The sequence below is a fragment of the Staurois parvus genome, unplaced genomic scaffold, assembly GCF_062004578.1.
Source record: "Staurois parvus isolate SC_StPar_1 unplaced genomic scaffold, SC_StPar_1.0 ptg001329l, whole genome shotgun sequence".
Lineage (NCBI taxonomy): Eukaryota > Metazoa > Chordata > Amphibia > Anura > Ranidae > Staurois > Staurois parvus.
This window is the reverse complement of record NW_028319125.1, coordinates 1,092,677-1,119,623: the sequence shown is the minus strand read 5'-3', so window position 1 is coordinate 1,119,623 and position 26,947 is coordinate 1,092,677. Positions and strand designations below refer to the sequence as shown.

General features: G+C 44.4%; 1 protein-coding gene across 2 annotated transcripts in view; it reads right to left on the bottom strand.

Annotated features, from left to right (window-relative positions):
• Positions 1 to 26,947, bottom strand: part of TNFAIP2 (TNF alpha induced protein 2) — a 114,143-nt gene that overhangs the window by 35,170 nt on the left and 52,026 nt on the right. The window contains exons 1-3 of one of the 2 annotated variants that reach the window (XM_089661360.1): positions 12,354 to 12,506; positions 3,541 to 3,740; positions 543 to 1,143 (exon numbers count right to left, since the gene is read on the bottom strand). In XM_089661360.1, coding sequence (XP_089517486.1) covers positions 543 to 1,143; positions 3,541 to 3,724 — 785 coding nt within the window. In that variant the 5' untranslated portion in view covers positions 3,725 to 3,740; positions 12,354 to 12,506. Of the gene's footprint in view, positions 1 to 542; positions 1,144 to 3,540; positions 3,741 to 12,353; positions 12,507 to 26,947 lie in introns of those variants that run through there. The other variant, XM_089661361.1, reaches the window with a different exon arrangement.

The window sequence follows — 26,947 nt, the reverse complement described above, 5'->3', positions numbered from 1 at the left end:
GTCTGGTTTGGGAGCAAACTATTATGGGATTTATGTGTTTATGTGTTTTAGTTTAGTGGGGGGGGGGTCTCCAGCAGCCCTCCCTCCTGATGGGACTGTCTGCTGGTGTGAAGTTTGTATACCTGTGTGTCTCTTGTTACTAAATGTAGATTGCCCCTCCCTGTGTCATTAGGCAGGGAGGGGTGACTGTCCCTCGAGTGTATATATCTTGTATCTGTGTTGAAATAAACTAGTTTTACCTTCTGGATTACTTCAAGACTGGTGTTGTCTAGTCTTGTATGGTCAACTGTGGTGCCTGTTGTTGGTGTTCGGACGGGGAAGTGGTAGTCTAACGGAAATACCCAAGTGCATTCTGGGGTCGGTTCCGTTACACATTGCATTCTGTTTTTATGTATGTTTATTTTGCACAGCGTCCCAACTTTTTTGGAATTGGGGTTGTATTACTTTCAACCTTCTCTAGTGTTTGATGCTAATTTCTCATGTTATAAACGGTGTGTTAAATATATATTATTATATACAGTATAACACATGAATCCACTTACTTCGGATAGAGGTTCTGCACCCAGCACAGAACTGCATAGTTGTCCTTCTCACATAGTTCAAACTGTGTGATCTCTTCTGTCCTCGTCTTTATATGCCGGTGATAATGTTGGGCATAAGTGTTACAGACATCAAAGTTCTCTGGGTAGCATGGTTTCAGATGTGTCACCACGTGGATGAGGTCGTCCCTGAACAGCTTTCCTATACCAATGATAGGGGAGATGATGGAGGGAGGCCCGTTCAATTTCTCCTCCTGGGGTAGCTTATTGATGCGCTCCTCCACAGTCTGCTGGATGCACTCCTTCCATGTCTGCATCCATGACCTGTCATCATTTTTCAAGTCTGGGATGAAGGTTAAATCTTCTGATTCCTGTTCTACTATGGTCTGTATAGCCTGTTGCAGCAATTCCTGGTCCATACTGCTGATGGACTCCTTGATCACTCGAAATACTTCAGCCTTGAGTTTCTGATATAGGGGTTCAAGCTCCTCCATGTGCAATGTTGGCTCTTCCGATCCACTGACAACCTTGTGTCCTAACTCAATCAAGCCTTTGCTGGCATACTCGTAATGCTGCTCCTCTATCAGCTTCTGTACATCTTCAACTACAAATCAAGAGTACCAAGAGTATTAAAGTAGATCTACGATTAGAGTCCTGACATCTCACGCCTATTTCCCTCTTTATCGTCCTGTATCCCTGGATGTTATTAATTGTCACTGGTTTGGGCTTGGAAATGCCTTAAAATACCTGTCTCTTACAGAAATGATGCTTTCTGCCCTCACACTGCAGTGAACTGTGCTGGCAGAGCAGAGTAACAGCCACACCCCTCATCACAAATGAACTCACCTGGACTTGTTTTGTAAAAAAAAAGGGGAGGCTGTGTTTTTGGTCTTTTACTGAGAGTGGTTACTGCATGGGGGGGAGTGTGTGAGGGGGAGTGCTGACTTTTCACTGCGCTGGGTATAAGGCAGGCCATAGATTATTATTATCATTATTATTATTATACAGTATTTATAAAGCGCCAATAGTTCGCTCAGCGCTGTACATTACAAAGGGGGACAGAACATGTGACAGAACAATACCAATACAATGCAAAACATGAGGGGATTGAGGGCCCTGCTCTTTCGAGCTTACAATCTAGAAGGGAGGGGATGGTGGCACAGGAGGAGATAGCTGTGGGGGATGGAGTGGTAGGAAGAGTGGAGGAGGTCGGCAAGTTAGCAGGGGGTGGGGTAGGCTTCCCTGAAGAGATGGGTTTTCAGGGTGCGCCTAAAGGAGAGGAGAGTAGGTGATAATCTGATGGGTTGGGGCAGGGAGTTCCAGAGGATGGATGACACCCTGGAGAAGTCCTGGAGGCGGGCATGGGAGGAGACCAGGGAACTAGAGAGAAGGAGGTCTTGTGAGGAGCGGAGTGTGCGTGCTGGGCGGTACTTGGATATTAGGTCGGCGATGTAGTTCGGGGCAGTATGGTGGACAGCTTTGTACGGTAGTGTTAGGATTTTGAATTTGATCCGTTGCGCAATCGGAAGCCAGTGGAGGGATTGGCAGAGGGGGGTGGCGGAAACGGAGCGGTTGGAAAGGTGAATGAGTCTGGCAGCCGTATTCAGGATCGACTGAAGTGGGGATAGCCAGCGGTGAGGCAGGCCAGTGAGGAGGGAGTTGCAGTAGTCGAGTCGTGATATGATGAGGGAGTGGATGAGCTGTTTAGTGGTTTCTGGGGTTAGGAACGTGCGGATTTTGGCGATGTTGCGGAGGTGGAGTCTGCATGAGTTAGTTAAAGATTGGACTTGGGGCTGGAAGGATAGGTTGGAGTCCAGAATGACACCAAGTACTCTGGCCTGCGGGGCGGGTTTGATGGTGGCGTTGTTGGATGTGACGGAGAAGTCAGTGGGGGGTGGTGTCCGGGCTGGGGGGAAGACAAGAAACTCGGTTTTGGAGAGGTTCAGTTTAAGGAAGTGGAGCGACATCCAGTCTGATATGTCGCTCACTATTATGCGATTTTCTCTCCTGCAATTGCTCGATTCCACCAATAACACAGTCACGGTTGATGGGGGAATCCTTTCTGTGGAGTTATTGTGTTCTTATGGTAGGAAGGGGGGGGAGTAATGCAAGGGGCCATCTCTGCTAGGAGAACACAGTTATTATTGATCGCGGCTATAACCGCTGGCAATAATTGCAGGTACAAATCCAACATGCTATCGATCCACTTGGGTACAATCAGCCTGCCCATAGATGGTTCGAATCTTGGCTGGTCCTTCCTGAACCAGCTGATATTTGAACCATCTGTAGCCAGCTTCAGTCCCGGGACAAGGTCATCCAGCGCCTGGGGCAAAGATGCCAAACTGCGTCCCTCCCCATTCATGATGTGCAAGCCTAGGAGATCCTACGCCCAGCAGTCCCTCGCTTGTGAAAATCACTGCTGCTGCCTTGTAACAGAAGGAAGGCGCCCCCATCCCTGCAGTAAACTATTGCACCCAGGGCAGCCGCCCCTCCTGGCCAACCGGCTTAATTCTGGCAACCATTAACCTCTTGCCAGGGAGGGTGGGCCTCATAGTGGAATTCTAGGTACCACCCAACTAATCTTAGAAATCTCCCCTTCTCCCCTCTGAACACCTATTCTCATTAACCAGTGTAAGAAAAATCTGTATATTCCGCTCCGGTCACATGATCTCCTTGTGTCAGCCAGTGGCAGATGCAGGGGAGAAGAGAGAAAGTTCCAAGAATGACTAGTAAGGCTTGGAGTGGTGATGTCACCTATAGGGTTCAACGACCCATCCATTGTTGGTGTTCCCTGCTCTCCCCTGCATCCGTGGTGGCGGACACAGTGGGTGCCGAATCACAGTACCGGATTGGAGCGGGCTGACAATAGGAAAAAACACAGATCGTTCCTACCCAGAGGATCCAACCCTCCCCCATTTTACCCAAGTCAAAAGTATTTTGGCTGGAGTCCCATTTTAACTCTCACATGTTCTGTATGTTACCATCATAGCAGACATCTTACTTGTTATCTCTTGCTTTTCCTTTTCCGGATGTTCGTGGCTTTGCGCTGGCCATATTGGTGAGATTAATTTCCCTAAGACTTTTTTATACCAATTTTTCTTTTTCCCGTTGTTGGTCTCATCCACCGGGTTGTCCTCAAGTGTGACTGGAGCCCCTGCGGCCATCTTAATTCTTATTCTCTTCATATAGAGCGGAGCAAAACTGAAAATATGAACAAAAAGATACCAAAATCATATATTTTATGCTGTAAATATAGAAATGTCTTCATCTGTGGGGTAAATCTGCTGTTGGGTGTTAAAATTAACCAAATATTTTTTGGTAGGGTAAATACGAAATATTACATATTACATAGTGATACTGAATATTTTGTATTCTCATTTCCAGACAGTAGATGGAACTCTAAGCTTCAATTATTGACTTTCCTGATTCTCTGTTTATTGTATTCTTTTTGTTGGTCATGTCCCGTTAGCCCTGATGAAGGGGGACTGTTATAATTGAAACGGGTTGGCTTGTCTTTTTAATTTTTTTTCATGGTGAAACAAATCTTCATAGACTCACAACCATTGGTCTGGCCCCTTTCCCTGTATCCCGTGAACCTTTAAACACGTCTAATTTCATCACGGCTAGCCACAATACTTATAACCCCACGGCTAGGACGTGTCACATGACCAGTTATTGCAAGTGCTCCATGCACTTTTCATTTGGAAAAGTCCAGGAAAAGAGAAATGTGAGGTGCTGGACTAAACTTTCACCTGTCAAATTAAGGGTGGTGTTGGGACATGATAAGGATGAACTGGGCAGCTCTACAACAAGGTTGGGGGCCTCCAAGAGACAGGGGCCACCCAATGGAGAAATCCAGGTAAAAATTTAAAACAGAACACCAAACATCCATCTTCAGAGTTCATAAATCTTTATTGCTAGTGATGCTTTGATAACAGGAACACAAGTGGTCTCCAACGTGTTTCGAGGGCCAAAAGGTCCTTCATCAGGTCAGATCCTAAAACCAGCAACTTTACTATATGCCCATTGAGACAGCTTCATTTTTTGCTACGACGTGAGTTTTCTTAAAGTGGTTGTAAACCCTTACATATACCCAGTGAAGTGACTGCTATCAGGTGATACACAGAAAAGGAAAAAATTCTCCTACATAAGTTGCACCTGTTTATCTGCAGTCTTCTCTCCTCTACATCCAGTCAAAGTGCTGAATTTCTATAGCTTGTTCAGAAAAAAGAGATGGAGGGCTGAAATTAGATACTGCAGAGTTCAGTGAGGAGAACTCTAACCCCCTGTTCACATATATGCGGCCGTGCAGGCATGGGCATGAGAGCCCATTCATTTGAAGGAGGAATGATGTTGCCCCCGAAACGTGTTGGCTGTTTTTATATCAGGGTTTTTTTTTTTTACCAACATTTACATTTTTCCTGGACTCTTTCATCTGGTCTTGGTCTGGTGCTCCTTTCTATATTTCACTAGTTTGAGCTACTGTTGGGTGCCTATTGAGGGAAGCCTCCCACTGCGGAGAGGAAAAGAGTCTGGAATTATGGGAGGGAGATCTCATTGCTGGAGCATCCAGAATTTAGAGGACCCAGCCCATCAGGCTCCGCCTAAACCTAATATACCACTTTTAGGTGGAGTGATCCTTTAAGAACAATATAGTATTCAGTCAAAATATGTGCAAAATACACCATAGATGCCCTAAAACTATGCAACATCAGTAAGTGGTAATTAAAACCCAACAACAGCATTGATTCATTGATGTGGTTAAAATGATACTACAGACAAGGATAGCCGGTTTTTCCAGTTGCACAATAACTGGGATTTATTATATATACACAGGGATAATTAGGAGACCGAATACATTTCATTGAGGATGGCAAAGTTAAAAGTCGGTTACTTCACCTATCATCAGGGCTGCTGTTAGAAACCATGGGGCCCCATACAGCCAACCTGACAGGGCCCTCTTCTCTCCCCCAAACCCCCCTACACACACACACACATACACCCCCCCCCCCACAGAGTTATGAATGAACACAGTGAGTGATCAGTACAAATCACTCATTGTGTTTATTCATGAAAGGAATGGGCTGGTAAACATGACATATTTACTGGACCCCTCCCCCACTCTCCTTCCAGAAGGATCCTATTGTGTTCTGACAGCTGCCGGTGGGAAGGAGAGGAGGGAATCCAGAAGCACTGCGGGGGTGGGGGCACACAGGGGGGCCTGGGCACCAAGGGAAAATGTATGGAGCACAGTGAGGGTGATGGGTGCAGCAGGAGGCAATTACTGGAACCAATCCCCTGTATGGCTCGCTCTGCAGCAGCTGAAAGCCAGCAGGAGGGAGAGGAGAAGAAGCCAGCTTTCATTTTCTTGAGAATTTTGGTTTAGATTTACCAAAAACCATATAATAGGAGGTCAAACCTAAACACATTCAATTGTATCCAATCAGGCGGGCCCTTGCACTACATAGTTGACGGTAAAACTAAAGGAAATTGGGCAGAAATTGTAAGAAAGTTGTATAGTGTATGGTCAGCCTTATGCTGAAAGAGTGCAATGTGCCCCGCTTTCTCATCTCAGAAACTTGGAAGGCATTCTGGTGGGTGGCTCAATCCGCCAGCATGTGCACAGAATATTGGTTTTGGGTGGACTAACCCTTTAAGAACCTGCAAATGTAGAAAGATCTACAAATAGCACAAAATGTCTAAAATGACCCTTTTGAACACACCAAAGCATTTCAGCCATTCAGCTTGTGGTTTGTCTGGCCTAATATTCACAAGAATGAAATGGAAAGATAAGTGTGAGCTTCATCATCACCGCCACACCTCGGGTGGGTCCTTTTTTTTTGGCTTCAGGAGCATTTAGGGCCAGTTCACACCACATGCAGTCCAGTGTGGCTTCAGGAGCATTTAGGGCCAGTTCACACCACATGCAGTCCAGTGCGGTTTTTTTCTGCATCAAAAATGCATGGATAGTAGGTTATGTGGTTTCCAATGGCATAGTGCTTGCAGTTTCAGGGTGTTCTGGATGCAGAAAAAAAAATCAGAACATGCTGCATTTTTTCTGCACAGAACTGTACTGGAACATAGTAAAACGAATCAAAAATGCACAGGAATGCACCAAAAACACACAGGAATGCACGTCCCTATTTAAATTGAAGAAAAAGAGGTGAAAAAAGGAACTGAAATGTATTAAAAAATGCACCGGAACGCAGCAAAAACCAGTGTGGTCAGTTCCAGGGTGTTCCAGAAAAAAAAAAGTAGAACATGCTGCATTTTTCTGCACAGAACTGTACTGGAATGTAGTAAAACGCATCAAAAACGCACAGGAACGCACCAGAAACACACTGGAATGCACATGTCCCTATTTAAATTGAAGAAAAAGAGGAGAAAAAATGAACTGAAATCTATTAACAAATGCACCGGAACGCAGCAAAAACCAGCGCGGTCATTTCCAGGGCGTTCCAGAAAAGAAAAGTAGAACATGCTGCATTTTTCTGCACAGAACTGTACTGGAATGTAGTAAAACGCATCAAAAACGCACAGGAACGCACCAAAAAGACACTGGAATGCACATGTCCCTATTTAAATTGAAGAAAAAGAGGAGAAAAAATGAACTGAAATCTATTAAAAAATGCACCGGAACGCAGCAAAAACCAGTGCGGTCAGTTCCAGGGCATTTTATAAAAAGAGTAGAACATGCTGCATTTTTCTGCACAGAAATATAATGGAACGTAGTAAAACACATCAAAAACACACAGGAACGCACCAAAAAGACACTGGAATGCACATGTCCCTATCTGAATTGAAGAAAAAGAGAGGGGATAAATGAACTGAAATCCATTAACAGAACGCACCGGAACGCATCAAAAACCAGCGCGGTCAGTTCCAGGGTGTTCCAGAAAAAAAAAGTAGAACATGCTGCATTTTTCTGCACAGAACTGTACTGGAATGTAGTAAAACGCATCAAAAACGCACAGGAACGCACCAGAAACACACTGGAATGCACATGTCCCTATTTAAATTGAAGAAAAAGAGGTGAAAAAAGGAACTGAAATGTATTAAAAAATGCACCGGAACGCAGCAAAAACCAGTGTGGTCAGTTCCAGGGTGTTCCAGAAAAAAAAAAGTAGAACATGCTGCATTTTTCTGCACAGAACTGTACTGGAATGTAGTAAAACGCATCAAAAACGCACAGGAACGCACCAGAAACACACTGGAATGCACATGTCCCTATTTAAATTGAAGAAAAAGAGGAGAAAAAATGAACTGAAATCTATTAACAAATGCACCGGAACGCAGCAAAAACCAGCGCGGTCATTTCCAGGGCGTTCCAGAAAAGAAAAGTAGAACATGCTGCATTTTTCTGCACAGAACTGTACTGGAATGTAGTAAAACGCATCAAAAACGCACAGGAACGCACCAAAAAGACACTGGAATGCACATGTCCCTATTTAAATTGAAGAAAAAGAGGAGAAAAAATGAACTGAAATCTATTAAAAAATGCACCGGAACGCAGCAAAAACCAGTGCGGTCAGTTCCAGGGCATTTTATAAAAAGAGTAGAACATGCTGCATTTTTCTGCACAGAAATATAATGGAACGTAGTAAAACACATCAAAAACACACAGGAACGCACCAAAAAGACACTGGAATGCACATGTCCCTATCTGAATTGAAGAAAAAGAGAGGGGATAAATGAACTGAAATCCATTAACAGAACGCACCGGAACGCATCAAAAACCAGCGCGGTCAGTTCCAGGGTGTTCCAGAAAAAAAAAGTAGAACATGCTGCATTTTTCTGCACAGAACTGCACTGAAATGTAGTAAAACGCATCAAAAATGCACAGGAATGCACCAAAAACACACTGGAATGCACATGTCCCTATCTGAATTGAAGAAAAAGAGAGGGGATAAATGAACTGAAATCCATTAACAAAACGCACCGGAAAGCATCAAAAACCAGCGCGGTCAGTTCCAGGGCGTTCCAGAAAAAAAAATGTAGAACATGCTGCATTTTTCTGCTCTGAACCGTACTGGAATGCAGGAGAAAAACGCACCAACCACGCAGCAGAACACACAGGTCCTTATTAGGCTGAAGAAAAAAAAGGGGGGAAGATGAACCAGAAAGCATCAAAAATGCATAAAGAATGCACCGAAATGCGTCAAAAATGAGCATTCTATGGTGTGAACCTGCCCTAAGGGGTCATTTATATTGCTACAATTGAATGTATGAGCTGCAATGCGATAAAATGCATGTGTCCAACTTCCCCAGAATTAATTTAGCATCTGTTCCAAATATTGCATCGCACTGCAGTGCATTTTTATAAAAATACATGTCTGTTTTAACAGCGTTTTAAGCCGCAAGCTGTCCTAATTGGTCCGGCAGTCTTCTGGGACCTGTGAAAGGAGACTGCGGGAGGAAGGGGGGGGGCCAAACTTCCGGATCACATCGCAGCAGTGAACTGAGCCGGAAGTGGAAGCGGGTACCTGTCAAAAACAGCTTTCCTCTCCCCCCTCCCCCCCAAAAGGTGCCAAATATGGCAATGGAGGGGGGAGGAGGCAAACAAGCGCAGCTTCCGCTTTTGGGTGGAACTCCGCTTTAATGAAATGTCACTTTGTCAGCAGTATGAGCAACAAATGAAAACCTGCTACAGTGAGAGAGAGCCAAGGGGCCCTTTCAAAATGTTGCTATGGGGCCCCATGATCTGTAGTTATGCCCCTGATGATCATAAAAACACAAAACAGAGATTCTAATTCTCCCCACTTTACCAGCAGCAGTCAACGAGACAGGAACAAGTGTAAACCTGCTACGGGGACTGAGAGCCAAGGGGACCCATCAGCATTTTGCTACTGGGCCCCATGATCTGTAGTTATGCCAATGATAATGATAATCATAAAAAACAAAAAAACAAGACAGAGACTCTAACCCCTCCCACTTTACCAATGAGACCGGGAACAACTGGGCACCTCGCTTATAGTAGAACACGTGGAAACCTTGCTACAGTGAGAGCCAAGGGACCCCCCCCCCATCAAAATGTTACCATAGGCCCCCATGACTCCTCGTTATGTCCTGGCATTGCAGAGTAATTAGCAGAGAAAAATCTGCACTTTTCCAACCTTTTACTTTGACTGCTGAAAGCTGCATGGGGTCAGACTTTCCCGACACTCTGTTGACTGCAAAAAACGAATAACTGACATTGAACTATTGACACATAATTGTTACATAGCTCGGCTGGCCATAGATGGAGAGGATTGCTAACGAATATTCTTATGGAAGGGCTTTCGAAAAATTTGTATGAAAATTCTCAGAACAATCTCCAAACAGTCTCCGAATATTCTCCGAACAATCTCCGAACAATTTCCAAATATTCACTGAACAATCTCCAAATATTCTCAGAACAATCTCCAAACAGTCTCCGAATATTTACAGAACAATCTCCGAATATTCACAGAACAATCTTCAAATTTTTACAGAATAATCTCCAAATATTCTCCAAACAATCTCCAAATATTTACAGAACAATCTCCGAATATTCACAGAACAATTTCCAAAATATTCACAGAACAATCTCCAAATATTCACAGAACAATCTCCAAATATTTACAGAACATTCTCCGAATAATCTCCAAACAATCTCAGAATATTCTCCGAACAATTTCCAAATATTCACAGAACATTCTCCGAACAATCTCTGAACAATCTCAGAATATTCTCCGAACAATTTCCAAATATTCATAGAACAGTCTCCAAATATTCTCAGAACAATCTCCAAATATTCTCAGAACAATCTTGAAATATTTACAGAACTTTCCCTGAACAATCTCCGAACAATCTCCAAATATTCTCCGAACAATCTCCAAATATTCACAGAACATTCTCCGAACAATCTCTGAACAATCTCAGAATATTCTCCGAACAATTTCCAAATATTCACAGAACAATTTCCAAATATTCTCAGAACAATTTCCAAATATTCGCAGAACATTCTCAGAACAATCTCCGAACAATCTCAGAATGTTCACAGAACAATCTCCGAATATCCACAGACCACTCTCCAAATATTCACAGAACAATCTCAGAACAATCTCAGAACAATCTCTGAACAATCTCTGAACAATCTCAGAACAATCTCTGAATATTCACAGAACAATCTCAGAACAATCTCAGAATATTCACAGAACAATCTCCGAATATCCACAGACCACTCTCCAAATATTCACAGAACAATCTCTGAACAATCTCTGAACAATCTCTGAACAATCTCAGAACAATCTCTGAATATTCACAGAACAATCTCAGAATATTCACAGAACAATCTCCGAATATCCACAGACCACTCTCCAAATATTCACAGAACAATCTCTGAACATTTTCTGAACATTCTCTGAACAATCCCTGAACAATCTCAGAACAATCTCTGAATATTCACAGAACAATCTCAAAACAATCTCAGAACATTCTAAAGATTTTGTTTGCTTTTCACAATTGATTTCAGAATAAACGGACTTTACAGAATGCAAACCACATACACTGTTAGAAATTCTTTTGTCCCAGAAAAATGTTCGGCCCTTTTGAGTTTTCTTGTCACTGCGGGTGAAAACAAATGATGATTTGACCCCAGCAATGATTAGAAAAACAAACGTTCTTAGGCTGGCCATAGATTGATTCTTGATGATTATGCCATCATTGACACTAAATATTCCCCCACTTGTCGAAATATTGTTGTTCATTTACAATATAAAAGGTACATTTTTTTTGTCAATCGATTTCAAAATGCAGAATGTGTCCTTGTGCAGTACGATATTTTGTGCTTTCCTGACCCTTTCCTGATGGATTCCACTTCTCACACTTCGAAAATCGTTTGTTAACATAAAAAAAAGTCCAACATAACTGTTCATTTTTTTTAATCATAAATCTTTGCATTTTGATTGATTTGGACATTAAGGGCTAGTTCACACTAGATGCAGTCCAGTGCGCTTTTTTCTGCATCAAAAATACATGCACAGTGCTTTCCATGTATTGCCATGTCCCTGGTTCACGCAGTCAGTTTCCGGTGCAGAAAACAAGTAGAACATGCTACATTTTTTCTGCACAGAACCATACTGGAACATAGCAAACTGCATCAAAACTGCACCGGAACTGCGCGTGGTGCGAACTGTCAGCAAAAACGTATCCGGAGTGCATTTTTGTAGCTTTAACTGGCCCTTAAGCCGGCCATAGACGAGTCGAGAAATGAAAGTTCTGTCGATTTGAAAAACAGTAAAAGCTCATACGATTGTTTCGATTTTCTAAAAAAACAAAAAAGCAAAAAAAAAGAAATCAGGCACTTCGATTGCGGCAGAAAAATCGCGTGTTGCAGTTGGCACACTAATGATGCAAAAAAAACCAAATGATTTGCTGATCGACGTGAATTTCATTTGTTTTTTGACTCATCTATAACATTCTTTTTCTAAGAACTTTCATTCTAAATTCTACTCGCCTATAGCCAGCTTTAGGCTGGCCATACACTATACAATTTTCTGTCCAATTTCCTTTAGATTTACCTTCAACTATGTAGTACAAGTGCCCACCTGATTGGATACAACTGAAAGTGATGTTTAGGTTTAACCTCCTATTATATGGTTTTTGGTAAATCTAAAGCAAAATTCTCAAGAAAATTGTATAATGTATGACCAGCTTTAGTCTGGCTGAACAAAGACGCAAGTCGATCGTGAACTGCTGCATGTGCTCTTTTCTCCAGGATTAATTCTCCTAATTGTTAAAGTAGGAAAATGACATTATCAGCCGATCTCTTATTGAACCCAAACGTGTGCTCACCTGTGATGGCCAAGGATCTGATGCGCTGCGAGTGGCGCTGCGAGTGGCGCTGCAGCTGCAATGTCCTCCTTGTGCTCCGCACAGAAACTGTCACTCTCACACCAATCTGTCGATGAACACGCTGCCCCTGCTTTTTATGTACCATAGATCCACCCTCCTCTTCCTCCTCCTCCCACTGGATGCTTCTCTTGCATCACTTCAGCCATAAAAATCCCTCCACCCTGGAAATTCCCGAATCTTGGTAGAAGAGTACAGCAACCTTTTATAGGTCACGGATCTATTTAGATGAATTTTAGACATTTGACAGTCAAAAGCAAAAGTGAAAGTAGGAAAGTGTGCAAATGGTCCTGCCAATCCTCCAGCTGCTGCTTTGCTGACAGTACAACCAGCCTGCAGGCTGGAACTGTCATGATTTATCCTGTGAGGGTATTTGTACCCGGGGCGTTTATATCATTGTTCTGCCCATTAACATATGTGGCAGTTTTGGCAGATATGGAGCAGTGAGGATCGAATTGGAGGGTGTGGAGCAGTGTACACTTGTGTTGTTACATAGTTGCAATGTTACATAGGTTTTTTTCCCCCAAGGAATTCCTACACTGACCTCAGACTAAATATTTAGAGACAAGCTGTTTACGGCCGGCTCACAACATAGAAACGCAGTCCAGATGTGCCGTGGATGTATCTTTGCATGATTGTTTTTGATGGGTTCCAGTGCGTTTTTGATGCACTTTTTATGCGTTCCAGTGAATTCCCACACTGACCCCTGACTAAATTTTTTAGAGACAAGCTGTTTACGGCCGGCTCACGCCATAGAAACGCAGTCCAGATGTGTTGTGGATGTATCTTTGCATGACCGTTTTTGATGGGTTCCGGTGCGTTTTTGATGCACTTTTTATGCATTCCGGTGTATTTTTTCCTCTTTTTCTTCTCCACTTTAAGGGCCAGTTCACACTATAGAAATGCAGTCCAGATGTGTTGTGGATGTATCTTTGCATGACCGTTTTTGATGGGTTCCGGTGCATTTTTGATGCACTTTTTATGCATTCCAGTGTATTTTTTCCTCTTCTTTTTCTCCACTTTAAGGGCCGCTTCACACTATAGAAATGCAGTCCAGATGTGTTGTGGATGTATCTTTGCATGACCGTTTTTGATGGGTTCCGGTGCGTTTTTGATGCACTTTTTATGCGTTCCGATGAATTCCTACACTGGCCTCCAACTAAATTTTAAGAGACAAGCTGTTTACGGCCGGCTCACACCATAGAAACGCAGTTCAGATGTGTTGTGGATGTATCTTTGCATGACCGTTTTTGATGGGATCCGGTGCGTTTTTTATGCACTTTTTATGCGTTCCGGTGTATTTTTTTCCTCTTTTTTTTCTCCACTTTAAGGGCCAGTTCACACTATAGAAACATAGTCCAGATGCGTTCCGGATGCGTTTTTGCATGAGCGTTTTTGATGGGTTCTGGTGCGTTTTTGATGCACTTTTTATGCATTCATGTTTATTTTTTCCTTTTTTTTCTCCATTTTAAGGGCCGGCTCACACTATAAAAATGCAGTCCAGATGTGTTGTGGATGTATCTTTGCATGACCATGTTTGATGGGTTCCGGTGCATTTTTGATGCACTTTTTATGTGTTCTGGTGTATTTTTTCCTCTCTTTTTTTCTCCACTTTAAGGGCCGGCTCACACTATAGAAATGCAGTCCAGATGTGTTGTGGATGCATCTTTGCATGAGCGTTTTTGATGGGTTCCGGTGCGTTTTTGATGCACTTTTTATGCATTCCGGTGTATTTTTCCTTTTTTTTCTTCACTTTAAGGGCCAATTCACACTATAGAAACACAGTCCAGATGCGTTCCGGATGCATTTTTGCATGAGCGTTTTTGGCACGTTCTGGTGCATATTTGATGCATTCCGGTGCGTTTTTTTATGCATTCCAGTTCATTTTTTATTTATTTATTTTTTTTCAATTTTCCAGTTCATTCCTAGATTGTAAGCTCCCAGGATCAGGGCCCTCCTATCCCTCTTGTATTGAACTGTATTGTTGCTGTATTGTCTCCCGTTATATTGTAAAGCGCTGAGCAAACTGTTGGCGCTATATAAATCCTGTATAATAATAATTTTTTCATCTCTTTTTCTTCCATTTCAAATAGAGACATGTGTGTTCCAGTGTGTTTTTTGTGTGTTTTACCACGTTCAAATACAGTTCTGTGCAGAAAAAATGCAGCCTGTTCTACTTTTTTTTCTGCATCTAGAACGCACCGGAACGGCAAACTATGGGAACTATGACATTGACAACCGTATTACTTACTTTCTGTGTGTTTTGGATGCAGAAAAAACGCAACTGAAAGGCATATAGTGTGAACTGGTCCTAAGGGCCAGTTCACACCATAGAAACACCGTCCAGATGCGTTCCGGTGCCTTTTTGATGCGTTCTAGTGTATGTATTCCTCTCTTTCTTCACCTTAGGGCTAGTTCACACCATACTAGCGCAGTCTGAATGTATTCCAGATGTGTTCCAGTGCGTTTTTGATGAATTTTGGCACGTTTTATCCTCTTTTTTTTTCTTCACCTTAAGGGCCGATTCACACTATAGAAACACAGCCCAGATGTGTTCTGGAAGCGTTTTTTCACTTGCATTTGTGGCGCGTTCCGGTGCATTTTTGATGCGTTCCAGTGCGTTTTTTAATGCATTTCAGTTAATAGTTTCCCCTCTCTTTTTCTACAATTTAAATAGGGACATGTACATTCCATTGTGTTTTTGGTGCGTTCCAGTGCATTTTTGATGCATTTTACTACATTCCAGTACACTTTTGTGAAGAACAAATGCAGCATATTCCGCTTTTTTTTCTGCATTCGGAACACCCTGGAACTGCAAGCACTGATGTGAACTATGACAGTGACATCCATATAACCTACTTTCTGTGCATTTCAGGTGCAGAAAAAATGCAACTGAAACGCATTTAGTGTGAACTGGTCCTAAAATGCAGTCCAGATGCATTTCTGTATGCACATTTTTTATGCTTTTTGATGCATTCTAGTGCATTTTTTCCTTCACCTTAAGGGCCAGTTTACACCATAAAAATGCGGTCCAGGTGCATTTGTGCTTTTTGATGCATTCCGGTGCATTTCCCCCCTCTTTTTTTCTTCACCCTTAGGGCCAGTTCGCACCACATGCACTCCAATGTGTTTTTTTTCTGCATCAAAAACGCATTGATAGTAAGTTATATGGTTTCCAGTGTCATTGTCCACACCAGTGCAGTCAGTTCCAGTGTGTTCCAGTTCCAGAAAGAAAAGTAGATCATGCCGCATACTTTCTGCACTGAACTGTATCGGAAGGCAGTAAAATGCAGCAAAAATGCACTGGAACAAACCTAAACGCAGCAAAAATGCACCAGAACGCACATGTCCTGTTGAAGAGAAAGAGAGGGGAAAATATGAACAGGAACACATTAAAAACACATAAAAACCGCACCAGAGCGCGTCAAAACCGCGCACACAGAAACGCATGCAGAAAGCATCTGGACTGCATTTCTATGGTGTGAATCAGCCCTAAATAAAGACATGTGCGTTCCGATGTACCGCAGTAACATGTGGTTTGGTGTGACGCGAATTTAAAAATCATGCCTGAAGTACTTTTTTGCGAGCTCCTGTGCATTTGGCAACCTATTGAAGTTAATGGATTGCCCTGAACTTGCCGCATACGAACGCTTGGGATTGCGCATAAACACGCATGCTCAGACACACCTAATGCTGTGAACAAGCCCTAAGGCTGAGTTCACACCTATGCGGTTTGCGTTTGATCCGTTTCTGCAGTGTGCTGTGCGATGCATTTTTGCACATACGTTTTTGACGCGTTTTGTGGTTTCTTTCTTGTTGCTAGGCAGATTTAAAACGCATCAAAAACATGGCAAGAATGCAGCAAAAACGCACTGCATGCTTTTCTGCAGCATTCTATAGAACCAAAAACGCAACTCTTTGCATTGAAATAAGTCCCAGACGCTTCCAAAAAAAGCACCGAGTGAAAACGCAGATGTGAACCTGTCCCACAGGAAATCATGTTGAGTGGAGTACACAGAACATGGAAATTTAATTATTTAGTAAATATAAAATGCTAAATACCTTCTCATCTGCAGTATATAGCAGGCTTGTGACTCCTATCAGTGTCCAGCAAAGCACATGTTAACGCTTGTAGGAGGAGTTTTCATTCTCCTCTGACTGTCCAATGAGGCTGCATAACCTCTGACCTCTGTTTGGACAGTGCTGATTGGCCCTGTGCTGATCACATGCACTCTCCCAAGAAAAAAAACCTCTCTAGCAGTACACACCATACTGAGTATATGCAGCATGCCACCAAGGCTCTGTTCTATCAGCAGATGGACTGGGGACAGTAGAAGAAGGGGAGGATCAGAGAAGACAGGATCAAACAGCCTTTTTACACAATGCAGAGGATTAACCCCTTAGGTTCCACAGTGAGTATAACAAGCATGCTTTACTGCATATACAGACTGATTTCACTGTTGTGGGTTTAGTAACACTCTAAGCAACAAAGCCGCCCTGAATTGAAACATTTGCTTTGGGGAAGCACCTGTGGGCCATATCCCCTGTTAGCATCTGATATCTCTCAGACAGATGTAGGCAAGATTTCCCTGCAGTAGTTTGTGTCTCTGACCCGTACAGCAAGGCCTTCATGAAGGTGCCATTTCCTTGCAGTGCTCTCTTACGTATTTGCTTATTTTGCAAAAAAAAACAAAACAAAACAAAAACACCCTCATTGCACCATCATGTGGTTTTCTATTGACCACAACATGGGAAAGGGGAAACCACCCAGGCACATTGTCTGCGTTGTGACTAAAGTCCCTGTCTCCACATTGTGTCCCTGTATTGTTATTCTGTCACAGGGACTTTCAACTTTCTAAAGCCACTAATTCCTCAGGTACTTACTCCTGACCCCTGCATTCAGTGTATCACTTACAATGATCCTGGACGCGGTGTGTTACTCCTGACCCCTGCACTCTGTGCATGCCTTACAATGACTCTGGATTCTGTGTGTTATTTACTCCTGACCCCTGCATTCAGTGTATCACTTACAATGATCCTGGACTCTGTGTGTTACTCCTGACCCCTGCATTCAGGGTATCACTTACAATGATCCTGGACTCTGTGTGTTACTCCTGACCCCTGCATTCAGTGTATCACTTACAATGATCCTGGACTCGGTGTGTTACTCCTGACCCCTGCACTCAGTGTATAACTTACAATGATCCTGAACTCTGTGTGTTACTCCTGACCCCTGCACTCAGTGTATCACTTACAATGATCCTGGACTCTGTGTGTTACCCCTGTCCCCTGCACTCTCTGCATACCTTACAATGACTCTGGATTCTGTGTGTTATTTACTACTGACCCCTGCACTCTGTGCATAACTTACAATGACCCTGAACTCTGTTACTCAATCCTGACCCCTGAACTCAATGCAAACTTACAATGATCATAGACTCTGTATTACTTACTGCTGACCCCTGCACTCTGTGCATAACTTACGATGACCCTGTATGCTGTGTTACTTACTCCTGACCCCTGCACTCTGTACATAACTTACGATGACCCTGTACGCTGTGTTACTTACTCCTGACCCCTGCACTCTGTGCATAACGTACGATGACCCTGTACGCTGTGTTACTTACTCCTGACCCCTGCACTCTGTGCATAACTTATGATGACCCTGTATGCTGTGTTACTTACTCTTGACCCCTGCACTCTATGCATAACTTACGATGACCCTGTACGTTGTGTTACTTACTCCTGGCCCCTGCACTCTGTGCATGACGTACGATGACCCTGTACGCTGTGTTACTTACTCCTGATCGCTGCACTCTGTACATAACGTACGATGACCCTGTACGCTGTGTTACTTACTCCCGACCCCTGCACTCTGTGCATAACTTACGATGACCCTGTACGTTGTGTTACTTACTCCTGGCCCCTGCACTCTGTGCATGACATACGATGACCCTGTACGCTGTGTTACTTACTCCTGATCGCTGCACTCTGTACATAACGTACGATGACCCTGTACGCTGTGTTACTTACTCCCGACCCCTGCACTCTGTGCATAACTTACGATGACCCTGTACGCTGTGTTACTTACTCCTGACCCCTGCACTCTGTGCATAACTTACGATGACCCTGTACGCTGTGTTACTTACTCTTGACCCCTGCACTCTGTGCATAACTTACGATGACCCTGTACGCTGTGTTACTTACTCCTGACCCCTGCACTCTGTACATAACGTACGATGACCCTGTACGCTGTGTTACTTACTCCTGACCCCTGCACTCTGTACATAACGTACGATGACCCTGTACGCTGTGTTACTTACTCCTGACCCCTGCACTCTGTGCATAACTTATGATGTCCATGAACCATGTGTGTTACTTCAGGTGCACTTCTGCACAGAAACCAATCAGCTTCCAGGTTTTATTACCAAAGCTTAATTGAACAAGGTTAGAAGCTGATTGCACTGTGTGCATAACACATGATGACCCTGGACTCTTTGTTACTTACTCCTGACCCCTGCACTCTGTACATAACCTACAATGACCATGGACCATGTGTGTGACTTACTCCTGACCCCATCTTCTTTTATTGTCAATAAAATCTATACAGTGAGAAGATACAGGGTATCCAATGTATTTCAGAAGTCTCTTCATCAGGGATGAAACAAAACACATAACAAATCACACATAATATGGAAAATGAGTCTTGGAAATTATCCTAGAAATTGACGTTTTAATTTTAGGATCATACCCATGATCTGTTTTTTCTCATATTTACAGTATCATGATTTTTTATGTCTCTTTTTCAGCCCTGATGAAGGGGGATTGTTGGCATCGTCCAAACAATGGATGACCACCCTCCAGCATCATCCAAACAATGGATGACCACCCTCCAGCATCATCCAAACAATGGATGACCACCCTGCAGCATCATCCAAACAATGGATGACCACCCTGCAGCATAATCCAAACAATGGATGACCACCCTCCAGCATTGTCCAAACAATGGTTGAACACCCTCCAGCATCATCCAAACAATGGATGACCACCCTCCAGCATTGTCCAAACAATGGTTGAACACCCTGCAGCATCATCCAAACAATGGATGACCACCCTCCAGCATTGTCCAAACAATGGTTGAACACCCTCCAGCATCATCCAAACAGTGGATGACCACCCTGCAGCATCATCCAAACAATGGATGACCACCCTCCAGCATTGTCCAAACAATGGTTGAACACCCTCCAGCATTGTCCAAACAATGGATTATCACCCTCCAGCATTGTCCAAACAATGGATGACCACCCTCCAGCATCGTCCAAACAATGGATGACCACCCTCCAGCATCATCCAAACAATGGATGACCACCCTCCAGCATCATCCAAACAATGGATGACCACCCTCCAGCATCGTACAAACAATGGATGATCGTCCAAACAATGGATGATCACCCTCCAGCATTGTCCAAACAATGGATGACCACCCTCCAGCATTGTCCAAACAATGGATGACCACCCTCCAGCATCATCCAATAAATGGATGACCACCCTCCAGCATCATCCAAACAATGGATGACCACCCTCTAGCATCATCCAAACAATGGATGACCACCCTCCAGCATCATCCAAACAATGGTTGACCACCCTCCAGCATGGTCCAAACAATGGATGATCACCCTCCAGCATCATCCAAACAATGAATGACCACCCTCCAGCATCATCCAAACAATGGATGACCACCCTCCAGCATCGTACAAACAGTGGATGACCACCCTCCAGCATCATCCAAACAATGGATGACCACCCTCCAGCATCGTACTAACAATGGATGATCACCCTCCAGCATTGTCCAAACAATGGATGACCACCCTCCAGCATCATCCAAACAATGGATAACTTCCAATGGATAACTTCCCTCCAGCATGGTCCAAACAATGGATGACCACCCTCCAGCATTGTCCAAACAATGGATGATCACCCTCCAGCATCATCCAAACAATGGATGATCATCCTCCAGCTTGGTCCAAACAATGGATGACCACCCTCCAGCATTGTCCAAACAATGGATGATCACCCTCCAGCATGGTCCAAACAATGGATGACCACCCTCCAGCATTGTCTAAACAATAGATGATCACCCTCCAAGCATCATCCAAACAATGGATGATCACCCTCCAGCGTGATCCAAACAATGGATGACCACCCTCCAGCATTGTCCAAACAATGGATGATCACCCTCCAGCATGGTTCAAACAATGGATGACCACCCTCCAGCATGGTCCAAACAATGAATGACCACCCTCCAGCATCAAACAAACAATGGATGATCACCCTCTAGCATCGTCCAAACAATGGATGACCACCCTCCAGCATGGTCCAAACAATGGATGACCACCCTCCAGCATTGTCCAAACAATGGATGATCACCCTCCAGCATCATCCAAACAATGGATGATCACCCTCCAGTATCATCCAAACAATGGATGATCACCCTCCAGCATCATCCAAACAATGGATGACTACCCTCCAGCATCGTCCAAACAATGGTTGAACATCCTCCAACATCGTCTATAGGATATACAGTATCTGCTGGCAAGAGTGGACCAACCTGAGCAATATTTCTTATGGTCCTCAGTAGGATGGAGTTCTCCTACCATGCGCCCAATAAATATAATTACAGGTTTCTCTCTTCCTTGTGAATTCCAGCAATGTTGGACACGAGGCCTTGTGATAGACTGAGGTTTTTGTATAGGACATTTCCTAAATAGAGTATGGATTAGGTGAGAACATGATGAGAATGTGGTCTGTAATCAGCTATGGAGATATATTTAGTATATTGTTCTGTAGTACACAATGGAATTTTTCTTATCTTGAAATACTACGTGACTGTCAGCAGCGCGGCCCTCAGACCACCTCACACTGCCTGTTATGGTGATAGCGGATATTATTAAATTTACTCTACAGCAGGAATTCCAAGCAGATACTTTTCGGTAAGAACTGGAACTTACTGACCGAGCACTTAAAGTGTTACTAAACCCTGGACCCTGCATTCACTATATCCAGTCTCCCCGGACCCTGCATTCACTATATCTGGTCTTCCCGGACCCTGCATTCACTATATCTGGTCTTCCCGGACCCTGCATTCACTATATCTGGTCTCCCCAGACCCTGCATTCACTATATCTGGTCTCCCCGGACCCTGCATTCACTATATCTGGTCTCCCCGGACCCTGCATTCACTATATCTGGTCTCCCAGGACCCTGCATTCACTATATCTGGTCTCCCCGGACCCTGCATTCACTATATCTGGTCTCCCAGGACCCTGCATTCACTATATCTGGTCTCCCCGGACTCTGCACTCACTATATCTGGTCTCCCCGGACCCTGCATTCACTATATCCGGTCTCCGGTCTCCAGGGTCTTGGGAGATCGGATATAGAGAAAGCAGCCACAATCTGAGTAAAAAAGTCTGTTCCCTGCCTCCATGCTTTAGAGATGGACCCTTGGCAGGGGCGGACTAACAAATCGTAGGGCCCCCAGGCAATAGGGGATCATGGGGCCCCTGTGTCCTTGCCCAAACTCAAAAAAGCCTATGAAAAAGGTACCAGGGGCATCTCATGGGGCCCCCTACTGACCCCGGGCCCTCAGGCAGTGCCCGAGTTTCCAAATGGACAGTCCGCCCCTGATCCTTGGTGTCTATGTGGAAGCAGCAGTCTCTCTACAGATGTCTGACTTTGATGGAGTCACACCAATAGCATTGCAATCAGAATCTGATAGGAGCTTGTTCTGCTCCATTTTGGACTCATTCACACTGATGCTGCGGTTCGGCTCTGGCATGGGTGCAACACAATGCAGGTGCAGGTTTGTGCCACTGATTTTGTGCAGGTTACTCATTGCTTCCCATAGACTTCTATTATGTTCTGCATTTTTGGTGCGTTACCTGAAAGCGCGCAGAAGATGCAGAATGCAGCGCTGCTCCCACGCAGCATAGTGGGGCAGAGTGGAAGCGTCCTTTCATGCATTTGTATGTTTTATGTCTTGTGTTGAACTAGATTATCATTTTGTCATGGGCTGGAGCCAGGCTCAGAGGCCAATAGCCAGGGCTGTGAATTAAGGGGGTATCACCTGTCCTTCTGTAGTGGGCCAGCAAGGGGGCCCAGGCAGTTGGCTGAACCAGATGTGGGCAGGGAGGGTGATTGGCATGGCGGGTGGCAATTACTGGAACCAATCCCCTGTATGGCTCCCTCTGCAGCAGCTGTAAACTGGCATTTTCTTCTCTCCCACCTCACCAATCACCCTCCCTGTGCACCATAAGTTTCCCCTGGACACCCGTGCCCCCCCCCCCACCCACGCAGTGCTGGCGACTTCCCTCCTGTTCTTCCCACAGGCAGATGCAAGCACACAATAGGATCCTTCAGGACTGAGAGTGGTGGAAGGGTGCGGTAAATATGTCACAGTTACCAGCCCCTACCTTTCCTGAATGAACACAATGAGTGATCAGTACCGATCACTCACTGCATTCATTCATAACTGAAGCACCGTAAACTGTGTTTATTTGGGAAGGCCCTTTCAGGTTGACTGTACGGGGCCCCGTGGTCTCTAACGGCAGCCCTGCCAGTAGCTATAGCAGTAGAGAGGCTTCCACCGACCAGCTGGATAAGTACAGAAGCAGGTCACCCTGGCAGATGACATGGGCTCACCAGAGGTGGGAAATCTAAGTACTAACCATGTTCACCAGAGCTCCTGATGGTGGAGATGGGTTTTGCTGGCTGTTGGTGCCAGGTTGTGTTCCTCAGGATCGTCCCACCAAGAGGTCCAGTAGAGCAAGCTGGGGTTCAGTAGCAGATATAGTAGGTAGGGATCAAGCTGAAGCGTAGTCAGTAAGTCAAAGGTCAGTAATAAGTGGTTGCAGGTTGAGATTAAGAATAAGCGTAGTCAAGGAACAGGCCAAAGGTCGGTAATAAGTGGTTGTAGGTTGGGATTAAGCAGAAGTATAGCCGGTAAACAAGTCAAAGGTTGGTAACAAATGGTTGCAGGTTGGGATTAAGCAGAAGTGTAGTCAAGGAACAAGCAAAAGGTTGGTAATAAGTGGTTGTAGGTTGGGATTAAGCAGAAGCATAGTCAAGGAACAAGCCAAAGGTTGGTAATAAGTGGTTGCAGGTTGGGATTAAGCAGAAGCGTAGTCAAGGAACAAGCAAAAGGTTGGCAATATATGGTTGCAGGCTGGGATTAAGTAGAAGCATAGTCAAGGAACAAGCCAAAGGTTGGTAATAAGTGGTTGTAGGTTGGGATTAAGCAGAAGCATAGTCAAGGAACAAGCCAAAGGTTGGTAATAAGTGGTTGTAGGTTGGGATTAAGCAGAAGCATAGTCAAGGAACAAGCCAAAGGTTGGTAATAAGTGGTTGTAGGTTGGGATTAAGCAGAAGCATAGTCAAGGAACAAGCCAAAGGTTGGTAATAAATGGTTGTAGGTTGGGATTAAGCAGAAGCATAGTCAAGGAACAAGCCAAAGGTTGGTAATAAGTGGTTGTAGGTTGGGATTAAGCAGAAGCATAGTCAAGGAACAAGCCAAAGGTTGGTAATAAATGGTTGTAGGTTGGGATTAAGCAGAAGCATAGTCAAGGAACAAGCCAAAGGTTGGTAATAAGTGGTTGTAGGTTGGGATTAAGCAGAAGCATAGTCGGTAAACAAGTCAAAGGTCGGTAACAAATGGTTGCAGGTTGGGATTAAGCAGAAGCGTAGCTGGTAAACAAGTCAAAGGTCGGTAATAAGTGGTTGCAGGTTGGGATTAAGCAGTAGTATAGTCGGTAAACAAGTCAAAGGTTGATAACAAATGGTTGCAGGTTGGGATTAAACAGAAGCATAGTCAAGGAACAAGCCAAAGGTCGGTAACAAATGGTTGCAGGTTGGGATTAAACAGAAGCGTAGTCAAGGAACAAGCCAAAGGTCGGTAATGAACAGTAGTGAAGATACGGATGCCTCAAGAATGACAAGAGCAAGATATTGGCTGGAGAGAGCACAATAATCTGGAAAACAGGAAGTATAGAGGCATGGCTTAAATGGGAAAGAGCAAAAGGTTCAAGGTTCATGAAAAACAAGGTTCAAGGCAAAATAATTCAAGGAATTGTCAAGGGAGCTATCCAGCATCACAAGTGGCTCAGCAAGAAGAGACATTGCCAGACACAGCACAAGTTGTAGGTCCTGAGACATTTTTTTCTGTAGTATGCAGACCTCTAGTGGTGATTTTGAGCCACTGCAATTTATTTACTAATGTGATTTTAGTATCTTCTTCTGTCCTCCCCTCCTGTTTGGTGCAAGTTGGTTTAGTCTTAATCAAAATCCTCCCCACTTTTTTCACATTCCCTTTGCTATTGACAAAGACAGGGTTTAGGAAAGTGATTGCCTTCTTACACTTCCAAAGAGTGGAAAAACATATCTAATGCAATTGGAGGCCGAAATGATGAGAGAGCTACCTTTGTGTTTCTGGTCCAAGAACCCATGAGTATGGAGACAGACGCTCATGGTACAAAGTAGCATGGGTGCCAGTAGCCAGGTAGCAGATAGCAGTAGTGTCCAGACAGTAGCCAGCAGTGGGGGAGACACACCTAGAGAGGACTGTAGTTGGGAGTCTCCAGGATGACACCCAAAATACAGACCCTGGAAACACTGTGTAGAGGCTGTGAAGGAGTACAGTCAGAGGAAGGTGCAGGAACCTTCAGGATCAAAGACCTGGTTAAGAGGCAAGCCAGGGTCAGCACGGATGGACGGCAAGGACGAGGTCAGTAGCCAGGCCAGGATCATGCATAGAGGAGCAAGAATACGTGTGGTCAAGCAGCAGGCTGAAGTCAGTACCAGGGAAACAGCAGGTCAGAATCCAGAAATCCACAGAGCAAGGTCATCAGCAACAGGAGATCACACAACAAGAGCAGGAACACAGGAACATAGGTCATGGTGAAGCTGAAGAACATCCAGCAATTACCAGACATCAGCACTGTCTTTAAATAGACAATCTCTGAGATTGGACGTGCATGAGCGTGCGACAATGCATGCAGACGTGCACTTTGACATATGAGTAGGCACGCAGATTTGCTCATGTGTGAGTACACACTGGTCAGTGGTCACTGGAAATCTGTCTGTGTGCTGGCACGTGTACATCTATTGGCTTTCTGATAATTGGATTCAACTTCTGGGTCTTATTGGAGAGTTAAGCTGCCTGTGGATGGTGCCAGGTCAGCAAGTGACCACACTGTCTGGACAGACTGGGTTTAAGGAGGTATATCAATGCATAAAGCAGCATTTGAAATAGAAAAGAGCCCTCTAACTCTAGACAGGCTTTCCTACTCAGCCACTGGCAGAATTGGCGGTGAAAGCATGTGGTTGGTCTACGTTTTTACCGCTCACCTCCAAATTTATATGGCAGCCAGAGAGGTAGCTTTACATTGCTGAGGGGAACCCGGCATTTGACACTGCAGGAAGTGTCAGAAGCAGGGGCGGACTGACAACTCATGGCAATAGGGGATCATGGGGCCCCTGTGTCCTTGCTCAAACTCAAAAGAGCCTATGAAAAAGGTACCAGGGGCATCTCATAGGGCCCCCTACTGACCCCGGGCCCTCAGGCAGTGCCCGAGTTTCCAAATGGTCAGTCCGCCACTGGTCAGAAGCTGATGTTTTTCAAGAATGTGAAAATTGTCCATGTAAGCAGCAGGACAGACAAGTACTCATTCTTTTCTTTGCAGGCAGGAGGTTTTTTACTTTTTTTTTAAACAGTGACAGAGTCACTAACACTAAACCCAAGGACAGAAATGTCATACATTGCAGCTTCCCAGGCCTTAGATGTGGTGTCTACATTACATTTAGGCTCAGAACAATCATAGCAAGTACAGAAAATACCCGTTGATCCCACCAGAAATGCAGTGTCCTTGTCACTTCCTTTGAGCTGACCTGAATGCATAAAACAATGCGATCATTTTTTATAGGGTGTGGATTGTTTTTTAGAGGGCGGTAGCAGGGGCGGACTGACATCTCATGGGGCCCCGGGCAAGAGGGGATCATGGGGCCCCTGTGTCCTTGCCCAAACTAAAAAAAGCCTATGAAAAAGGTACCAGGGGCATCTCATGGGGCCCCCTACTGACCCCGGGCCCTCGGGCAGTGCCCGAGTTTCCAAATGGTCAGTCCGCCCCTGGGCGGTAGAGATTGCCGCCAATGTGAAAGGAGCCGTAGAGGTTTCTTCTCACTTCAAGTTGTGTCTCCAAAACAAGAATTGAAGGGAAATTCTAATTCCCCCTAATCAGAGCAAAAGAATTAAAAAAAAAAGTCCGTTAATAACAGAACCGTCAGATTTCACATCATGTGGCTGTTGGTAAATCTAAAGAAGGTTGTACAATCTGATTGTATAATGTGTGGCCAGCTTGAGTATGGCTAGCTGTATACTAAATGAACCTGAGATTTATACTTTCAAAGGAGTATTTAAAGGCCACTTTACAAATATTTACTAAAAACCAGGGCTGGGCCAAGGGGTGGGCAGGAGGGGTGGTTGC